At 30.6% G+C, this 19,394-nt stretch overlaps 2 protein-coding genes across 3 annotated transcripts in view; one reads left to right on the top strand and one right to left on the bottom strand.

The window, feature by feature from the left end:
• LOC145292734 (uncharacterized) overlaps positions 1 to 10,533 on the bottom strand; it is a 99,304-nt gene extending 88,771 nt beyond the window's left edge. The window contains exons 1-2 of the mRNA XM_080138772.1: positions 10,504 to 10,533; positions 7,222 to 7,272 (exon numbers count right to left, since the gene is read on the bottom strand). Of these exons, the coding sequence (XP_079994898.1) occupies positions 7,222 to 7,272; positions 10,504 to 10,518 (66 nt within the window). The 5' untranslated portion in view covers positions 10,519 to 10,533. The remainder of the gene's footprint in view (positions 1 to 7,221; positions 7,273 to 10,503) is intronic.
• Positions 1 to 19,394, top strand: part of LOC145293014 (ropporin-1-like protein) — a 223,299-nt gene that overhangs the window by 148,163 nt on the left and 55,742 nt on the right. Inside the window, exon 1 of one of the 2 annotated variants that reach the window (XM_080139288.1) lies at positions 18,872 to 19,155. The exons of the other annotated variant lie outside the window; for it this stretch is intronic. The gene's annotated coding sequence lies outside the window, so the exon portion shown is untranslated. Of the gene's footprint in view, positions 1 to 18,871; positions 19,156 to 19,394 lie in introns of those variants that run through there. 2 annotated transcript variants of the gene reach the window in all.

Here is a 19,394-nt window from a genome sequence, read left to right as displayed (position 1 = left end):
CACAAACAACTAGTTAGTGCAATGGGTCGGTAGTTTGTTGGGTTTGTATGGTCTTTTTTTGGTTTGGGTATTGGGATTACTGTTGCCTGCTTCCAGTTTTTTGGAATGTTGTTAGTTATCCATATCTCATTGTAAATTTGTAATAAGTAGTCCAGTGATGGTTTTGGTAGTTTTTTGAGGAATTGATAATGGATCTCGTCGGGGCCGACTGCTGTATCGGGAGATTTGTTTATTGCCTCCTCTAGTTCTGCACTGTTGAATAATTGATTGTAGTTTTCTTCATTTTTTGATTTGAAGTTTATTTTTATTTTTTCTTCATTTTTCTTTATAGCTTGGAATTTTTTATTTTGGTTTTTTGATGATGAGTTCATTGAGAATTGTTCTGCTAATTTATTTGCGATATTTTGTTTGTCGGTAATCTTTGTGTTGTCGCATATAAGGTGTTTAATAGGGTTCTTTGTATTTTTTCCTGCTATTTTTCTGACCATCTCCCATACTTTTTTGGGTTTTGTGTTTTGATTAATTTTTGTTACATAATCTTTCCACGAGTTCCGTTTTGATTCTTTGATAGTTTTCCGTGCTTTGGCTTTGCTGTTTTTATAGGTGTCCAAATTTTCTTTCGTTGGACTGTTTTTAAATTTCCTTAGGTTTGCACGTCTGGCTCTTATAGCTTCTTTGCATTCTTTATTGTACCAGGGTTTGTTATATTTTGTAGTAGTGGAACTTTTTGGTATGTTCTCCTCGGCTATTGTGAGTAGGGTGTTGCTGAAATATGTGATGTGTTCTAAGTCAGGATTCGCTTCAGGTATTAATCTGTATTGACATGTATTTTGGAAATTTTCCCAATTTGCCTTTTGTAAATTCCAGCGGGGTGTTTTGTCTTCTGGCTTGGGATTCTCGTTTTCTATTATGATTGGGAAGTGGTCACTTCCGCATGCATCCTTATGTGTTCTCCAGCTATAATCCATGTATATAGTTGGGTCACATAGTGTTATATCGATTGCTGATAGGGTTCCCGTTGGTGGGTGCATATATGTATTCTCTTTGTTGTTGAGTAGGCATAGATCGTTTTGGTTAATTATTTTTTCTATGGTTTGGCCTCTTTTGTTGTTTTTTTTACTGCCCCACCATATATTATGACTATTGAAGTCTCCCAACAGTAGAAAAGGTTTAGGTAGTTGTTTGATTATATTGTTTAATTCAGTTTCGTTTATTGTTTCATTTGGTGGTATATAGAGTGAGCATAGGGTTATTGTTTTGTGTAGTGTTGCAGTTATTGCAACAGCTTGCATATTTGTTTTTAAGTTCACTTTGCTGTGTGGAATGTTTTCGTTTATCAGTATTGATGATCCACCGGTGGCTTTGCATGATAATTTGTTTATGTGGTTGTATATTGAGTAGTGTTTTATGTTAATTTTGTCATTTTCTTTTAAGTGTGTTTCCTGTAGGCAAATTATTGCAGGACATAAGGATTTGATAAGTATTTGCATTTCTTCGATATTAATTTTTAATCCTCTTATGTTCCACTGTAGGATTTTGTTAGTCATGGTTTATATTTTCTTTTGGTTTTGGACTGTTGGTGTTTATGTCTACGTCCATAGTTTCGATGTTAGTTTGGGTGTTTCTTTTGGAAGTGGATGGTCTGTTTCTTGTTTCTGGTGAGAGGCTTTTTTTGGGTTTTGGTCTGGGACTTTTAGATTTACTTTGTCTTGACTGTCTTTTTTGGCTATCAGTTTCAACTAGTTCAAATTTATTTTCATTTTCAATTAATACTAATTCTGTTTTTTGTTTGTCATTTTGTTTTTGGGGGGTAGTTTTTTTGTTGTTCTGTTCTATTTCCATTTTTTCTGTTGTTGTGTGTTTATTTTTAACATCTGTTTTTGTCCTTGTTTGTGACTTGGATCTTTCACGTTTTGATAATTGAGGAGGTTTCATTTCTTTAGGGATTGATTCCTCAATATTGATGGAAGTTTTTCTGATTTCCTTTGTTTCGTTTTCTTTTATACTGGGTTGTTCGTTTCTGACTTTTATTTGGCTGTTGGAGTTTATTTTCAGTTCTGATAAAAAAGATTTTAATTCTTCAAGTATGTTCTTTAGTTCTTTTGCTAGGTTTGCAATTTCTGGAGCAAGGTTTAGTTCATTGTAGTTGTACATTTTGTTTGCTTGTTGGGTTATTGTGGCATATGAGTTTTTGGTGCGATTTGTGACTTCTTTGCGGGCTTCTTGGAAGGTTATATTTTTTTGATATTTGATTGTTATTATTTCCTTCTCTTGATTATATATTTTGCACTGTTTTGAGTGAGAGTGGTGCTCTTCTTGACAGTTTGTGCATTTGGTTTTATTTGGACAGTCTTCTTCATCGTGGTCTGGGTTTTTTTCACTGCAGTTTCCACATGTGAAGAATCTTAGACATTGGTCTTTATTATGTCCAAACTTTTGGCAGTTGTAGCATTGTAAAGGTTTTGGGATGTATTGTTCTATTTTCGTTCTTTCATAACCTATATTGATGGTCTCTGGTATTTGAGGATAATTGAATGTTAATATATAAGTGTTTGTATATATTACCTCTCCTTTTTTTTTAAATGTGATTCTTTTTACATCTGTGACCCCTTGGTTTTTTAGTTCTGTTTTGATTTCTTCTGTTGTGCAGACGGAGATTTCCTGGTTTTTTATGACTCCTTTGGAGTAGTTTAGTGTTTGGTGTGGATAAGCTTTGATGTTTGTTTCATGCAATTTTTGTAGTTGAAGTAGAGTTTTGGCCTGTTTTTTATTTAGTACTTCTACCAATATGGTACCATTCCTTAATTTTTTGACATTTTTAGGTGTTATTTTGCTTGATATTACCTTTTGGATAATGAAGGGTGACATTTTAGTTAACGGTATATTAGACGTTGCTTCTAGCACGATGAATCTTGGAAAGTTTGTATCTTCATTGTCGCTGTCAGAGTCAATTTCTGTGTGTGGTCTCTTGGATTTTTTGGTATTCATAATAATTTTTGAAAAATTCATCAGCCATGCTCCCCACCCTCCTCGGAGCCCCTTATGGGGAAGAACTATGAGGGGGTAAATCCCATTCGCCTCGGTTCTCCAGGGCTACATAGCTGGTATACTCAAACATGGGGAGGTTTCCAAGCATTCACAATATATGGTTATGCCCACCCAAGTATGGGATTTCCCTGTATTTTTATTATTCCTGATGGTTACCTTTTTCCCAGCTTGATTGACCCTTCAGCCATCGCTTATTAATTCAGTTTATTGTTTATGTTGAGTGTTAGTGTGTTTTTGTTTGGATTGTCTGAATTAGTGCTTGTCATGACCAACCGATTGATTGGATCGGGCCTATCCAACCTCCCGTCTAGCCTAGTAAGGGCCAAAGTGGTGTGTTGTAGTATCATGTTATTATTTCCTAGGCATGTTCCACTCAACCACCAGGATCCCGTTCTTAATGCATTACGGGTTGCCACCAACGGTCAACTGGTGGTCCCATTGAAGGATTTTTACCCTCTGCAGGGGGGCAGTTGGTATGTTCTATCGCCCTACCAACTAGGCAAAAAAAAAAAAAAAAAAAAAAAAAAAAAAAAAAAAAGGTGAGGAGGTGAAGGAAAAAGAAAACGAGGGAGGGGAGGGGGAGGAGAATGTTGTTTTTGTTTTTGTTTTCGCAGAACATGACTAAGTTTTGCAAAAGGGAATAAAAAAACAAAGACATCTATGTAGGTGCGTTTCATCTCAGGAAGTCAGTAGACAGCCTGATCTGGTAGCACCAGAATAATGATTTAAGATTATCGATAAATAAAACTCATAAATATATACTATTGCATATTGAAGTGGTTTTAATACTAACATTGAATATTTAATGAAAAATTTAATTTATAGTACAAATTGAATTAATTAATCAATAATATTAACTGATTGACATTAAAACTATTTAAATATTATTTATTAAGGTAAGAAAAAATAATTATAAAATAAAAATAAAAATCGGGGAAAATATATTTAAGGTTTCGATTAAAGGGAAATTACTCTGTTAAGTTTATAATTTAATAAGTTGAATTATCGAAGGCTTTGCTTGAAGTAAACTGTATCATAACATATTACTTAGGGAATTCGTACATTGCAACTAAATAAGATTATAGTAATAGAATTGTGGACTATAAAGAATTATAATCTATGCAATAATAAATTTAATTAAAACAGTAATACGAACTAAATTATGTATGGATTTAAATTCAGATTAAATAAATAATTTAATACAACTGGAAATTGAAAATATGTTTGTTTTTTTTTCTTTTTGTAAAAGGTTTTGTATAAATTTAGTGGGTGGGCAAACATGTGTAATATATTATATTCATTCATGTTACTTGGGTAGATATGGATATATTAATCATATATGATAAATTTATTAATTACTAAATAGAACATTTCCAGTAGTATATACCAAAACTAATGCAATTTGTTAATACAAATAATTTGGGTTTTAGTGATTTTATTTCTAAGTTCAAAATGCAAATAATAATGTAATTACAGCTTCTCTTCCAATTTAATCATGCCCAAACGCATTTTATTTCCTTTTGGTGGATTGATAGCTGCTATTTCTTCTGAGGAGTTAAAGGCAAAATAGATCCACTATTTGATATAATAATTAAGTGAATGATTTTGTGCTACGAAACAGATATGGTCAAGAAGTGTAAATGTCAACTGAATTAAAGGAATTAATTGTAAGGTGGTCAACATCATGTAATTTGGAATATAGACTTTTGTCATTTATTCATTATATATATATATATATATATATATACACACACACAGACACAGCATTCACCCTAGGTAGGTTGAACCAGCTTCCTTTGACAGAAGTCTATTAAGAATATTAAATTCACAAGTGGTCTCCAGGTCACATGCATATCCTAGTCAGGGAAGATGACAGTTTTTGCAGTTGTTGCTGAAGCATATCAAGGTCCTCCTAAATACAGCACCTTCTAAATAGTTACCTATCTAATACTGATCAGGCTCAACATTGCTTAACTTCGGTTATCTAATGAGAACCAGTATCTCAACATGATTGTGCTGTACATTGTCTTATGTTATTGGCAATATCATGATGCACAATTTATTTATTTTTTTTTTTTAATATAATGATTCACAATTTGTTTAAAAATTAATTAGTTTACTAATATGAAATATTTTTGGATATCACCTAAAAAAAAAAAAAAAAATCAAATCTCATCTTGTTTATATTCACAAGGTTTTGGCTGAGTTAACCTATAACTTTCTTCAAGTGCATCTTAACGAACTTGGGTATAGGCGGTTTATATGTTCAAAAAGATGCACTTGATATTATGTTGAGATCAATTTCCCCCCACTCCCCACTAGCAATATGCCTCATATGCTTGAATTAGTTTGGGGCTAAAACTTGTCTCTAGTGAAAATGGCTTATGCTTAATAAAATGATTGAAGGGAGATAATTGGATATTTTTTACGAGTGAGGCTGAGCATGGCATGAATTTATGTATCATTAAAACAAATTACAATGCTACACACAAAAAAGGAGGCAAGATTATTAAACAATTAAAACGCATTTATTTTACAAAAATACTCCAATTTAGGGGGATGCTTGATAGAAGGAGCTGGATTTATATGACTGCATGGGCAGATTAAAAAAGATCTTTTGTGTACAAAATTTGGTACTTGTACAGTTTAGTCAAGACATTAAAACATGAAAATATCGAAAAAAGTTTAAATTGTATGTATCCGTTATGGAACAAAGTTATCTGAAAAAAGTTTTTTACTTAATTTCATCAAGTAGTTTTTTTTTTACAGCGAAAAAACAATTTGTTATGATAACGAGCAAAATGTTCGATTTTTAGGAAGAAAAGCTAGTATTAGAGATGGGGAGGGGTGTCAGCGCTTTAAGTGGAGTTATCTCCCTTTGGCATTTCTAAAATTCAAACAATTTTTTTAATCCAAGATGACCGCCTTCAACACGCTCTCATAAAAACATGTTTTTCCGCTGTAAAAAAAAACTACTTGATGAAATTAAGTGAAATTTTTTTTTTCGGAGAACTTTGTTCTATAACGGATACATACAATTTAAACTTTTTTTGATATTTTCATTTTTTAATGTCTTGACTAAACTGTACAAGTACCCAAAAATTAAAATACGGAAGTTCTTTTTAAAAGAGATATGATAGCATGGAAATTATAAGAAACACTTTGTTTGGATCAATACCTTAAATTGATCCCTGGTGCAGTGTTAATTGGGGAATAAGTATAATGGTCATTAGCAGTCCTGCTGATTGTAGTTCACTAAATGGTTCAATCTTCTTGCAATTTTCAGATTCAATTTTGACAAACCATGTTTGAACACAGATTTAAGGAGATTTTATTACATAACAGTAAATAATCTGTAAAACTTATCTTCACAGATAATGTGACTTTATTTGTAATTTCTTTGAATTGCTGCCTGGTTGAACAATGGTAAAATCCTTTGCTGAAATTTTGTGCGAATAAATTATTGATTCAATCTCTTGTGAAATGGATATATATTCTTAACTTTGCATGTCGCCTACTCATGTCTTCTCTACTATCATTTCAGTCTCACTGGCTCCTTCCCGCTTTTTTCTTTTTGCATCTCTCAGCCCTTTTTTCTGGCTTTGCAACAAGTTTTCTTGCATTGGTGAGCCAATATTCTAATTCACAAAATGAGCTCATTTTAGTTCTTCCTTCCCTCTTGTTTGACTAGTTTCTGGCTTTCTATTATTTGCACTTGTCTATTTAATTTGTATTTTAGCGGTATCATAGGGAAACATGCATCAACAAATTCTTTATTATTTTCTAGGTTAGGAGACAAAATATGTAAATATAGCAGCTACATCAGTTAAAATGTTGTAGAAATAAGAACCAAGATGAGAATCATAATCAAAGTAATTCAAACAATTATGAATCCTTGTCAAAAAAAAAAAAAAAAGAAAGATAACGAAACATAGAAAGTCAAGCAAAGTTGAAGCTTTTCTTATTCTATGTAAATATTTGAAATATTTGTTAGATGCAATATGTTTTGCCTTTTTGAGAGAAAATGAGTGTTTCATCCTATACTTTAAAAAGGATGTGATACAAAAACACAAACACCACAGCTTTGCTAAGAATAAGGATTATATCGAACTCAACAAAAAGTGTGAAAATAACATAAACATATAAATTTTAAAAGGAGATATAAAAACTTACATATCCCATTTTTGATTGCCTAATGGCTGTTGCTGTTGACATTTTGTTTGGCTAAAAAACAAAAAAAAAAAAAGGATATAAGAAAATGAATCCATGTATAACTAAAAATTAATTTGTTTTTAACAAAGTGAATCAAAATTAAACCAAAATTATCTTATTTTATTTAGAACAACTTAATTCCACAACAAAGCTACTGGACCACAAAATATAGCATTCAGATAAAGAACTATGCTTGCTAAGGCATTTCTTTTTCTTCTTGTGTTTGCTTTATTCTTTGCTTCCATTTCACAACATTCATCGTTGCAAATCACAACTCTCACAAGAAGTGGAAATGAAAGGGACATAAAGAGCAATGGTTTACAATTATGTCACGTGAACAAATCACAATAAAGTAATTGATGAATATTGATTAACCAACCAGGAAGCTTCTTGCATGATGCAACAAATCGTGCCTTGGAGCTGACCGATTGAGATAAAATCCAACAAACCTGTTGCCCCATTAGCCCCTTTCCTCTTTGAGTCCTTAATCAAGCAAGCATTAGTCGCCACCTCATAGATAATGAACTTCTTTTTGACCAACAGTATCAATTTAGGCAAGCTCGTTCTACTTTAGATATCCTAACTATAGTCTCTGAACGTATATACCACACATTGAATATGGCAGGGGAGGTAGGGCAATAACCCTAGATATATCCAAAATTTTTGGCAGAATTTGGTAAGATGGTCTTCTCGTGAAAATTAAATCATATGGTATTACTGGACGAATACTTAAACATAATCAAATCCATAAATGAGAGAAAAATCCAGGTTGTCCTTGATGGTTGTATGTCAAAACAACATAATATAAATGTGGATGTGCCTCAGGGGTTGATCCATGGACCTTTATTATTCCTGATATCCATAAATAACCTTCCTGATAAAATTGTTTCTGAGATGGGTATATTTGCTGATGACACCAAGTACTATAACAAACTCAAATGAACACATATCTAAGGAAATGGCTAAAACTCTAGAGAAAGACATGCAGTCTAAAGTGGAATGGGTCTGAAACTAGATTGCCAGCAATTTGTGGCCAGTGTTAATCTAATAGAAGTACCATGACCTTACTAAGGCTGGCAAATAGCAATTTGTTTTCTGTTATCTTAATGAAATAACTTGAAACAACAAATTGTTTCATTTATTATTATGGGCTCACAAGGAGCTTTCACACAGGTTATCAGCCTGTGGTATTCCTTGGAAGCTGAGTGACAACAAGTCTCCCCAGATTTTCAAGTACTCTCCACCTCTTTCGATACCACAAATAAATTTGCATTATCGCAACAGCCGCCTTCCATTGGTTTCTCGTTGGTAGTGGCCATTGGTCTTTACTGGAATTTGGGTGGCAATAAGCCTCCCCAAGGTCCCAATTCTCTTCGCATTTATACAGTGGAGGTCTGGTCAGTACTCACTCGTCAGTCTTTCTTTCCTCCTTGACTAGTTGGCTATTTGGTTTCACTCTTTTTCTTGGTGGGGGGGCAGTGATGTAGTAATGGAGGGATGGGGATGGGGTTACAGAACTTATAGATATGCAGCTTCAATATTCTTGGTTCCATGTAGCGCTCCATGTTTTGTCTCTGTAACAGTTTGTCTAGTCTACTCTTGTGGTTCATGTGTGTTAGTCTCTACATTCAAGGGTTTTCCTTAATATTTCCGCTGTTTTCATTATTGTTGTTTGTTGTATTTTTCCAGTCATTCCTCTGATTCCAATTTCCCCAATTCTTTGTTCAAAGTTTTTCGGGATTGTTCCTAGTGCTCCTACTATTATAGGTATTATTTTGATTTTCTTTATCTTCCATAACCCTTTCAGTTCTCTTACTAGCTCTGTGTATTTGCCCCATTTGTCCTTTTCTTGATATTCACCCTGTGGTCAGCTGGAACAGCAAAGTCTACGATTTAACAGGATTATTATTATTATTATTTATTATTTTGTTGTTGAGAAGCAGGAGTAGGAGGAGGAGCAGGAAGAGTTTCAAAAAATAAATAAAATTAAGATGACAATTAAAAAAATAATGAAATGATTGTGAAACAGTTAATTTTTTATATTCATCCAATTTAAAAACAGTTTGTTTTAAAACGAAAAAAAATGGTTAAAACAAACAAATGTACAACAAATAAATGTTACCAAAGGCAAGATAAGTTACTCTTCTAAACTTATTTTAACGTGTGTTTACAGTGTAAAACGCAAATTGTGCTGAGGAGCGCTTAAGTTAAAACAAAAACAAAGATGGAGCCTTGATGCTGTCCTCGGTGCAAGTAAAAGAAGCACTTTTTTTTTTATTATTTATTTTAGTTCATGTACACATTTACTAGAAAAGATGTATTTCTGTGTTATTTTAGTAAGAACGAATTACTATTTCGGTCAATGTTGCACTGGTTGTCCAACCGGCAAAAGGTGTTTATTCCGAAAGCCGTTCTTAACATGGGGAAGTTGAAAAATAAGAAAATGAGTTTTGGAATACCCCCCCCCCCCAATATCCCCATGTTAATAACGGCTTTCAGAATAAACATCTTTAAGAAAATAAATAAAAAAAAAAAAGCATTGCTCAAGCAATTTGTATTATTTGGACTACTATTCTCATCTTCACAAAGTTTTGGTTGAATTAACCTATAACTTTCTTCAAATGCATCTTAACGAACTTGGGTATAGACGGTTTATATGTTCAAAAAGATGCACTTGAAGATCGAAGGTTATATTATGTTGAGACCAATCCCCCCCCCCCCCCCCCAGCAATATGCCTCATATGCTTTAATTTTAGTTTGGGGCTAAAACTTGTCACTAGTGAAAATGGCTTATGCTTAATAAAATGATTGAAGGGAGACAATTGGATATTTTTTACGAGAGAAGCTGAGCATGGCAGGTTGGACAACCAGTGCAAGTGCACATTGACCGAAATAGTAATTCGTTATTATTAAAATAATAACAGGGGAAATATATCTTTTCTGGTAAATGTGTACCTGAACTAAACTAAATTAAAATAAATAAATTTCGTTTCTTTTCATTTTCGAGTTTCCGGTTCGGTCTTTAAGTTTAATGATTTTTTTTTTTTTTTTTTTTTGCCAGGGTATTCCGATTGCAACATTTACCCAATATTTTTTACAATTAATTTCTTAATTTTACTTAAACAGAAAAATGTGAACACATATAAACGATATATTTTTTAGAAATTATTTTAATTTTAATTAAACAGATTGTAAATATATAGAAAGTTATTTTGAAAATAATTAGCGAAAAATACTACATACTCGATTCTTTGGCATAATAGGGGCGCCTCTGAACCTCCTCCTTCTCCTAAAAGACAACAAACTGGAATAATGTTTTAGTGTTTTTACTTATTTTGGTAAATGTTTACTTTAACTACAACATAACACCGACCAATAAAATTTTGTTTTTTATGCGTTTTCGGGGTCGCTGACAACGAATCTGATATTCAAACCTGCCGCAATTTTACCGTTTACATGGTATTAACCCCTTGAGCCTGGGATTATTTTGCGCCATTTCACCGCCTTCGTTAACGTTACGCACGAGCGAGCGGTAGTGTTTTCTTACATGACGCGTTTGTGAGCGCACGCGCGTAGTAAATCGGGGGAATCTTTAGCGGACACTTGAAATAACAAGAAAATTTTTAAAAACACTCCTCGCCTCCTCCACTTAAAAAAAAAAAAAAAAAAAAAAAAAAATGAACCACATTTCTAAAGACCGAACCGGAAACTCGAAAACGAAATTTATTTATTTTGCTGCACTTATTTCTTTTAATTTATTTTAGTTCAGGTATGCAGTTACCATAAAAGATGTATTTTCTTCTGTTGTTATTTATATGTTATTCAATTTATTTATGCTCCATAGCTAGCGTTTATTCCTACATATAAATATTTTACATGAATTAACAATTTTATTTTAGCAAAAAAAGATAACGCAATAGTAATTCGACGAATTACTATTGCGTTATCTTTTTTTGCTAAAATAAAATTGTTAATTACTAATTCGTTATTACTAAAATAATAACAGGGAAATACATCTTTTCTGGTAAATGCGTACCTGAACTAAAATAAATTTAACAAATATAGATGTAGCAAAATGAATAAATAATACATTTCGTTTCATTTCGTTTTCGAGTTTCCGGTTCGGTCTCTAAGTTTGATGGACGCGGACGATGTAATTTTTTTTTTTTTTTAAGCGGTGATTTGGCCAGGGTATTCCGATAGTCACGTTTACCACCTTTTCTCTCTTTAACTTCGAAAATTATTTTAACCGAAAATTAAGAAAAGAGGTTCCATTTATTAAAAATGCGATTTATATGTCGCTACAGAGGTGAAAATCTCGTTTCAAAATGTTATTAAAAACAATAACGCAATTTACGATATAAATTTTAAGTAAAGTGATCCTTCAATTTTTTACCAAATAGCGTCCTGAAGGGCAGGTAACCAATTAAGTTTTTTTTTTTTTTTCTAATATAACCGACAAAGAAAAGACGAAAATAATAATTTGTTTTCGTATTTCCTTCAGTTTAGGGTTAATATTGGGGTTAAATGAAATGCATCGTTTTTTAAGGATCTTGTATTTAAAAATAAATAAATAAAAGCAACATTCAAAATATTTTTATCAGAACAATTTTCGAAGTCAAAAATACAAAAAAAGAAATACTACAAATTAAAATATTTTCATGACAAAACAAGATTTTTAGTAAAAATAATAAAAACATTTTTTTAAAAATTGATATAAAAAATGTCATTTTTTTTTTAATTGCAAATATATTTAAGGATTTTTACGAATGAGGAAAAAAAGATGTTTTCCAACAATTTTTTAATTTATTTTTACATTTTTTTTAAATGTAAGGAATTCTAGGCGATTGTGGCTTGAATTTCCATCATAGAAAAAAAGAATGAAAATAAAACAAAACAATCAATAAATAACCATTACCAAAGGCAATATTTTTTAATTTAATTTTTTTCATTTTTATAAATATTTTTTAATTATATTTATTTTTAAATTTTTCGTTTTTATCTGTATATATATTTTTTAAATTGTTTTTTTTTAATTATTCGTTACTATTTTTATATATGTTTAAACCTGATTTTGATATTAATTGATATAGTTTTATGTTATATATATATATATATATATATATATATATATATATATATATATATATATATATATATATTATACACGTATACACACACACATAAGATTTTACATTATTTTCGAGGTCATAAAGAAATCTGAATAAAAATTATGAAAAATAACCTATGAAGTTTTCGCAAAAAATATATATATATATATATATATATATATATATATATATATATATATATATATATATATATATTAAACCAAAAGTCTAAAATATAATTTTAAAATTAAATTTACCTTTTTTTCTCTGGCGTTAAATTATTTCGATATATATTTAATTGGAACGAATGTCTTCCTTGTTCATTAAAAAATCTCCAACTGAAAGAAGAAAAATGAAAGAAATTAAATGTCGTCTGCCTTTTCTTAAAATCGAGAAAAATATTCAAAGAAGCAGCCGACAATGTCGCGTGACTCGAAAAAAAAGCGTCATGGGTAATATTTTAATTAAAAGAAAAATTATATATTTAGTAGTTTTAATTTTAAATTATTTATTTATGTATCGGAAATTTGTTAAAACATCCTGTTTAAAAGAAAATAAATGCAATTTTATTTCAAAAATAATAACTAGATATCACGCTAACTACAGTGCTGGCTGGCTGGCATTCGAGGTTCGAGTCTCATCTGGAAAAACTAATCATGTCTAACAACGATAAAACAGTTGATATAATTTAATTAAGATTGTTTCGGTTTTTTTTTTGGTTTTTTTTTTTTACTATAAATTAAAAGAAGTTTTACTAAAAAAAACTGTATTCAGAACATAAAAGTTTCGTCATGGTGACTTGGCAGGCTGAGAGACAGCTCAATGGAGTTGTACCGAACTAAATTTACAAGAATGCATGTCGATTTCTTAATCATTTGTTAATAGTTGAAAACAAAAACAGTGAATTATTTTGTGACTCTTTGAAAATTTGAAGGAATTTAAACTAATAAGAAAGTCATTTATCTTTAAAATTCGTAGCAAAGCCTCATTTAATTAAAAGATTGAAAATTTTGAAATCTTTTTACATTAAATAATTTTATAGATAATAAAATAACATTAACTTAACAAAACAATCATTAGTTTTGGCTTTATGACGATTTCTTTAATTAATAACTTTAAAACAGAAACCCTAATTAATCTTTCTCTCTCTCTCTCTCTCTCTCTCTCTCTCTCTCTCTCTCTCTCTCTCTCTCTCACACACACACACACACACACACACACAAACAATGAGAAATTGTCTTAAAATGTTATTAATAGAGTCTATATAGAGATGAAGATTTCAGGGTATTTGTTTTTAGAAAAAGCGTGAACTCACACTAGTAGAAGAAAATATATTTTATGGTAGATTTCAATTTGCTGAAAAAGAATCTGCTAACCATTTTCGTCACAAATTAATTGTTCTGGAGATATTAATTTTCTTTGTATAATTAGTTGGCATGGCGTTATATGTCTGATTGGGCAATGCGCATGCACACTCAGTCTGTGCATTTGTGTACATAGCATTCATTAGCGAAATCTATTGTAAGAAATTTTTTTCCTACCCGCTCAATTTTCCTCCCTGCAGAAGCAAATGAATTCCACAAACAAAACCATACCTTTAAACTCACATTTTATTCACAATGTAACAGCAATGAAAGTTCTTTGGTTCTGGTAAGTCCTTTGCAAAAACGGTGGTCGAATTTGCTTCCATACACATGGAGCCTTTAGTTAGAATTCCATTTGTTGGAATGTTAGTTCATTGTTCCTCTGGAAGGATCCATGTTGTACATAGAGAACACAGCGGGAATGATGTTGCCTATATTCAGGCATAAAGTGAGTCTCTTAGGACTCATGAAGAAATAAGACAAGTTCAAATAATCGGATAATAACATGCTGAACGGTAGTAGAATGTCCTCCTTGGTTTGAATAGGTTCAGTAAATAGGTTGTCTCTGTTTGTAGAGTTGAGTCCTTCATTCACCGACTGTTTGGTGTCTATGAAAGAATAATCTTGGCTTCCTCAACAGAGGTGCCTCTGGGTTGAGTCTATCCCGTTCTGTGTTTTTTCTTAGACTGAAAAATAAGCATGAATACAAAAAGGGCGCCAAGTCAAAATCACCTGACACATTCAAATTCAAACGAATTACAGACCAGCTAGTAAACCATGTAGGCAGCCTGAAAGAAATATGGCGGTTGAATATGGAATTTCTCACACTATGATAAAAATAGTTCACGCTTTTTCTATACATCGAAAAGGGATAAGGTTGGGGAATGGGGAGTAATTCATATATAAATTTGATCCCCCACTCTAAATTCTTAATTAAGTGTTCTTTTTTTTTTTCTTTCTGTTACGTTTTTAGGGTGTTCAGACGTAATCACTTTAAAAAGTAGGATTTTATTCGTTTACGTCATTTTGGTTCTAACCCCGAATTCAGCTATTTAAAAAAAAATTAAAAAAAAAAAAAAAGAAGTCTTTACGATATATAGAAAAAGCATGAACTATTTTTTTTTTTTATATAGATTTTGCTGTGTGTGCATGCCCAATCAAACAAATAATGCCATTCCAACTAATTATACAAAGAAAATAATCCATCAGAAAAATATTAATATCTTCGGAACAATTAATTTGCAACAGAAACAGTTAGCAGATTCTTTTTCAGCACACCGAAATCTACCAAAAAAATATTTTTTCTTCTATTAATGCGAGTTCACGCTTTTTCTAAAAATTTACAGATTTAAGCGAACTCATAAAGATTTTTCCACGGTTTATATTCTACAGTTGAAATACAAAATGTTTGTCTTCCTAAACACAAGCAGGATTTCTCTATTATAAAAAAGAACCTGCTACTGTCGACACTTTCGTGACTTCTTTGGTATTAAAACAAAATTCGAAATATTGAATGTCAATTAAAACCAATTGTATTTACCTAATTGTCATGTCGAAATTAGTAACATATTCAAAACTTACGAAAAATGATAAAGTAGAAAATTAATTATTAATTGTGAGAAATTCTACAATTATAAGCAAGATCCTCATTGGCTGATTTGGCCACCCATTGTGTTTGTTTAGACCAATCAAATTGGTTGTTGTTTTAACCGCTTCACGATGCGCTTAGTGGGAAGTTGAATGCTTTTTCTTTAGTTCCAGACATGCAGCCAATAAAGAAGGAACACAGAACTCAATTCTATGGATATGAGGCATTTGAGCGCATCTATCCATCATTTCCTTGAGGCTTTATTTTTAAGCCTAAATGATTAGGCTAAGCTATCATTATATGTGTCTCCCAGAGACTTTTTTAAGGTCAGAATCGTCGACCTGTCATTAAGGACTTTTCCTTCAAATGAACATTAATTATGAACTTCTGTAATGTCGACTCAAGTCGAGAACTGAATCTCTTCATCAGAAGGCATCATATGAACCCTATTCAAATGGCTGTAATTAATCTGATCTTCGAACACCAGTTCCTGCTGAAGAACATGAACTATTACCTTTCGAGGTTGTTACCAGCTCTATTTCAAAGACAAATTAGGCATTCTTTTTTTGCAACGAAGAAAGAACAAAATTTGTGTCGAATTTTAGAGCTATGCTTTGTTGTAGTTGTTATGTTAATTTTTGGCCACTGTCTGAAAACAAAAACAGGTGAGATAAAATATCTCATATAATGAAAATAGTTTTAAAAAAATTGCAAGTTATACTTAAATAATAAACAGAATAAACAAGGGAGGTAACTGTTCCCTTAAAAATGATGGCAGTCAATCGATTGGGAACCCGTGAAAGTATGTGTTTTGTGTAACAATGCAGTAATGTGTTACTAACTGCGACATGACAATTAAATAGATAACATAACGGAAATTTAATTTGGCAGCTTTCAATTTTCGCTCCAATACCGAAGAAGCGCTATTAATTTTCTAACATCGTTTTTAGTAATTTTTGGATATGTTTATTATTGCAACATGACAAGTAGATACATTGGTTTTTAGGTTCCTCCAACGTGCGGCACAGTTTTAACCCTGCTATATGTAACACAATGTAGATGTAATTTAATTTAATATTATCATCCTAACGTATTTACCATTTAAAAGAAAAAGCTTCAAATAAACTGCTAATCTAAAAAAAAAAAAAAAAAATTTACAGCATACGGATATAATGAAAATGCGAGACAAAAATCATGTTTATATTATCGACGCTTTAAAACGACGTTCCTATGTAGTGACGTTTTTGAAGCATTAAACATACCCATGCTATAAAAATCTAGCAAAAATCAAATAATGGTCATATCTTTCTGAATTTTTTTATATTTATTCATTATTCATTATTAAATAAACTTACATAATAAAAGTAGGTTTTGTTAAATATATTAGTGGAAATGTTTTTTTAGGTGTTCTACCCCCACCCCATATTTCATGTTACAGAAACTAAACTTTCAACATTTTTTAAAGCTGAAAAGATCAAATAATTAAAAAAATAATTATTTTTATATATATATATATATATATATATATATATATATATATATATAATATATATATATATATATATATATATATATATATATATATATATATATATATATATATATGTAAAATCCTGTTATTTATTTCACTTACCTTAAAGTTATAAATAAAATTGGACATAAAATCAATATTATTGTGTAAAAAAAAAAAAAAAATAACACTTTTTTCTTGATAATTTTTTCTTGGTAATATAATTATTTAAATTATAACAAAAAATAGAATTTAAAAAATAATTATTTTTAAAAAGCTTTAAATGATATTAAATTAAAAAGTTACGTGATATGAAGTTTAATCAAAGATTTTTTTTGAGCAGGTTTCCAATATTAAAAAAATATATTCATATAATAGAATATATGACTATTGAGATAATAAAAATTACAACTACAAAATCGGCATAAAAAAATTCGTTTTGATTTTAAATTTATTTAAATTGATAGAGGGTGATCTTTATTTTTTGTGTCTTTTCCCAAAAAGTACAGAGGCTTATAAGCAACATTATCTTTACATACACAAGTGTCAACAGAAGACGTTAAAATTAATTTTATTTTATTAACTCTTGTCTGTGTAGTTCATTAATAAAAATCTATTTGTTTTACAAAAGGTAAGTCTTATATTGTTTTTATCGATAGCAACCCCCCCCCCCCAAAAAAAAAAACAACCTTACTTCCATTTATGTATTAATACCATAGAGTGTGTGTTCTTTTGTGTGTCACGCTTACATCTTTCTCCTTCCGAGTGATTGTCGTTCCCTTGTTATGACCTTCAATTTCTTGTAATAAATAATTTTACCAAGAATTCTTTATAAGTTTTTGTTTTGGTTTCGATTATAGTTGATGGCACTCAAGTCATCTTCTTTTTTTTATATATATAAATAATTTTACTAAGAATTTTTCATAAGTTTTGGTTTCGGTTTCGATTATAGCCGAAGGAAATCAATATACAGGGTATCCGTAAAGTTACTATACAGTCTTATTGTTTTATTGTATTATATTTGTATTAATAGTTAATATTTATTTTTTTACAGGTTTATTTTTATAAACATAAAGATGTTGTTTCTTTTTATTTCTTTTGTTACAAATAAATATTTTAATAAAATATCTTACTGTACTGTTAATATATTACAGGGTGTCTGTATAGTAACTTGTAAGACTGTATAGTAACTTTACGGACACCCTATATATATATATATATATATATATATATATATATATATATATATATATATATATATATATATATATATATATATATATATATATATATTCTTCATGAGTTTTGGTTTCGGTTTAAATTCAAGCCAAGTTATATAGATCTTTTTTTTTTTTATTTGAAATCACAACTTTATAAGAATCGAATTTACTCTATAATAATATAAACAAGAAGCATATCCAAGCGTATTTTACAACTGGGCGTCCATGCTAGCTTAGATAAATACCTTTGAAGTTTTAACAAAAAAGCTATAATAATACCAGGGCGTCTTTATTTACGCTGAACATCCACAGAATGCCAGCATCAACATATGAAAGAGTCCGCTGTGGGATTTCCACGGGTCCTGCTAGTTAACCATTATATCGCTAATGCCCATCCATAGAAATTGACACAAACACATGATGACGTTGCTATTAATGTGTAAAGTGAGGTGCTGACGTTATACATGACGTCGTGGAGATACCTATTGTTTTTACTTGAAATTTAATATTTCGATTTTCGAATATTTTCAAATTTCCCTCTAATAAAGAAGAAACACCACACTTTCTTTTGAATAAGTATTCTGCACAAATACTTTTTAAATAAATAAAACTGTTAGTGTGTTGTTTTTTTATATAAATAAAAATAAGTGAATAAATAAGTATATATTTTTTAAATTCATTTTATTGTTTAGTTTCGTATTTCGTTTTATTTTCAGTCAGTTTCCATTTTTACATAAAACACTATACTGACCTCCATTTTGTTTCTGTAGTCGGAAAGTGTCTATATTACACGAACTCATTTGTTAAGCAGTTGTTTTTCATATCGCGATTTTGACGCAACAATGTCTCGGTGTTACTGTGGTAACGGGCGCCGATGCTGTTGGTTACGAAGAGACGCGGTTTTCATTTTTTTTGTTTTCGTCGTTTTCATTTGTTGTCGCCAAATTTATTAAAATACAAAGTCAGTTTATTTTTTGGTTCGCGATTGCTTATGCAAGTCGTTTAATTTAATTTAATTTAATTTAATTAGTGGACTGCATTTTTATTTTTGTTTATCAAACACAGGATTCTAATCGGCAATTTGATCTGTGATCTCTCATCGGTAAGCAACATTAAAAAGAATTTTTTGTTTCTTTTCGTCTCCTTCTTTTTCCCCTCCTTCCTTTTCTTTCTTTCTTTCTTTCTTTCTTTCTTTTCCCCCCTCTTTTTCTCTATCGAATTCATTTAACAAAATTATTGTTTCAGCTTTCGGTCGTCTCAGATTTGTTTCGTTAAACCCCCCCCCCCCTCCCCAACAAAAACAATAACATGACAAGTATCAATATATATCAATGTATAGGG

The sequence above is a fragment of the Euprymna scolopes genome, chromosome 14 (genome assembly GCF_053919585.1).
Source record: "Euprymna scolopes isolate OS-2025 chromosome 14, ASM5391958v1, whole genome shotgun sequence".
Classification (NCBI taxonomy): domain Eukaryota; kingdom Metazoa; phylum Mollusca; class Cephalopoda; order Sepiida; family Sepiolidae; genus Euprymna; species Euprymna scolopes.
This window is presented reverse-complemented; position numbering and strand designations above follow the sequence as displayed.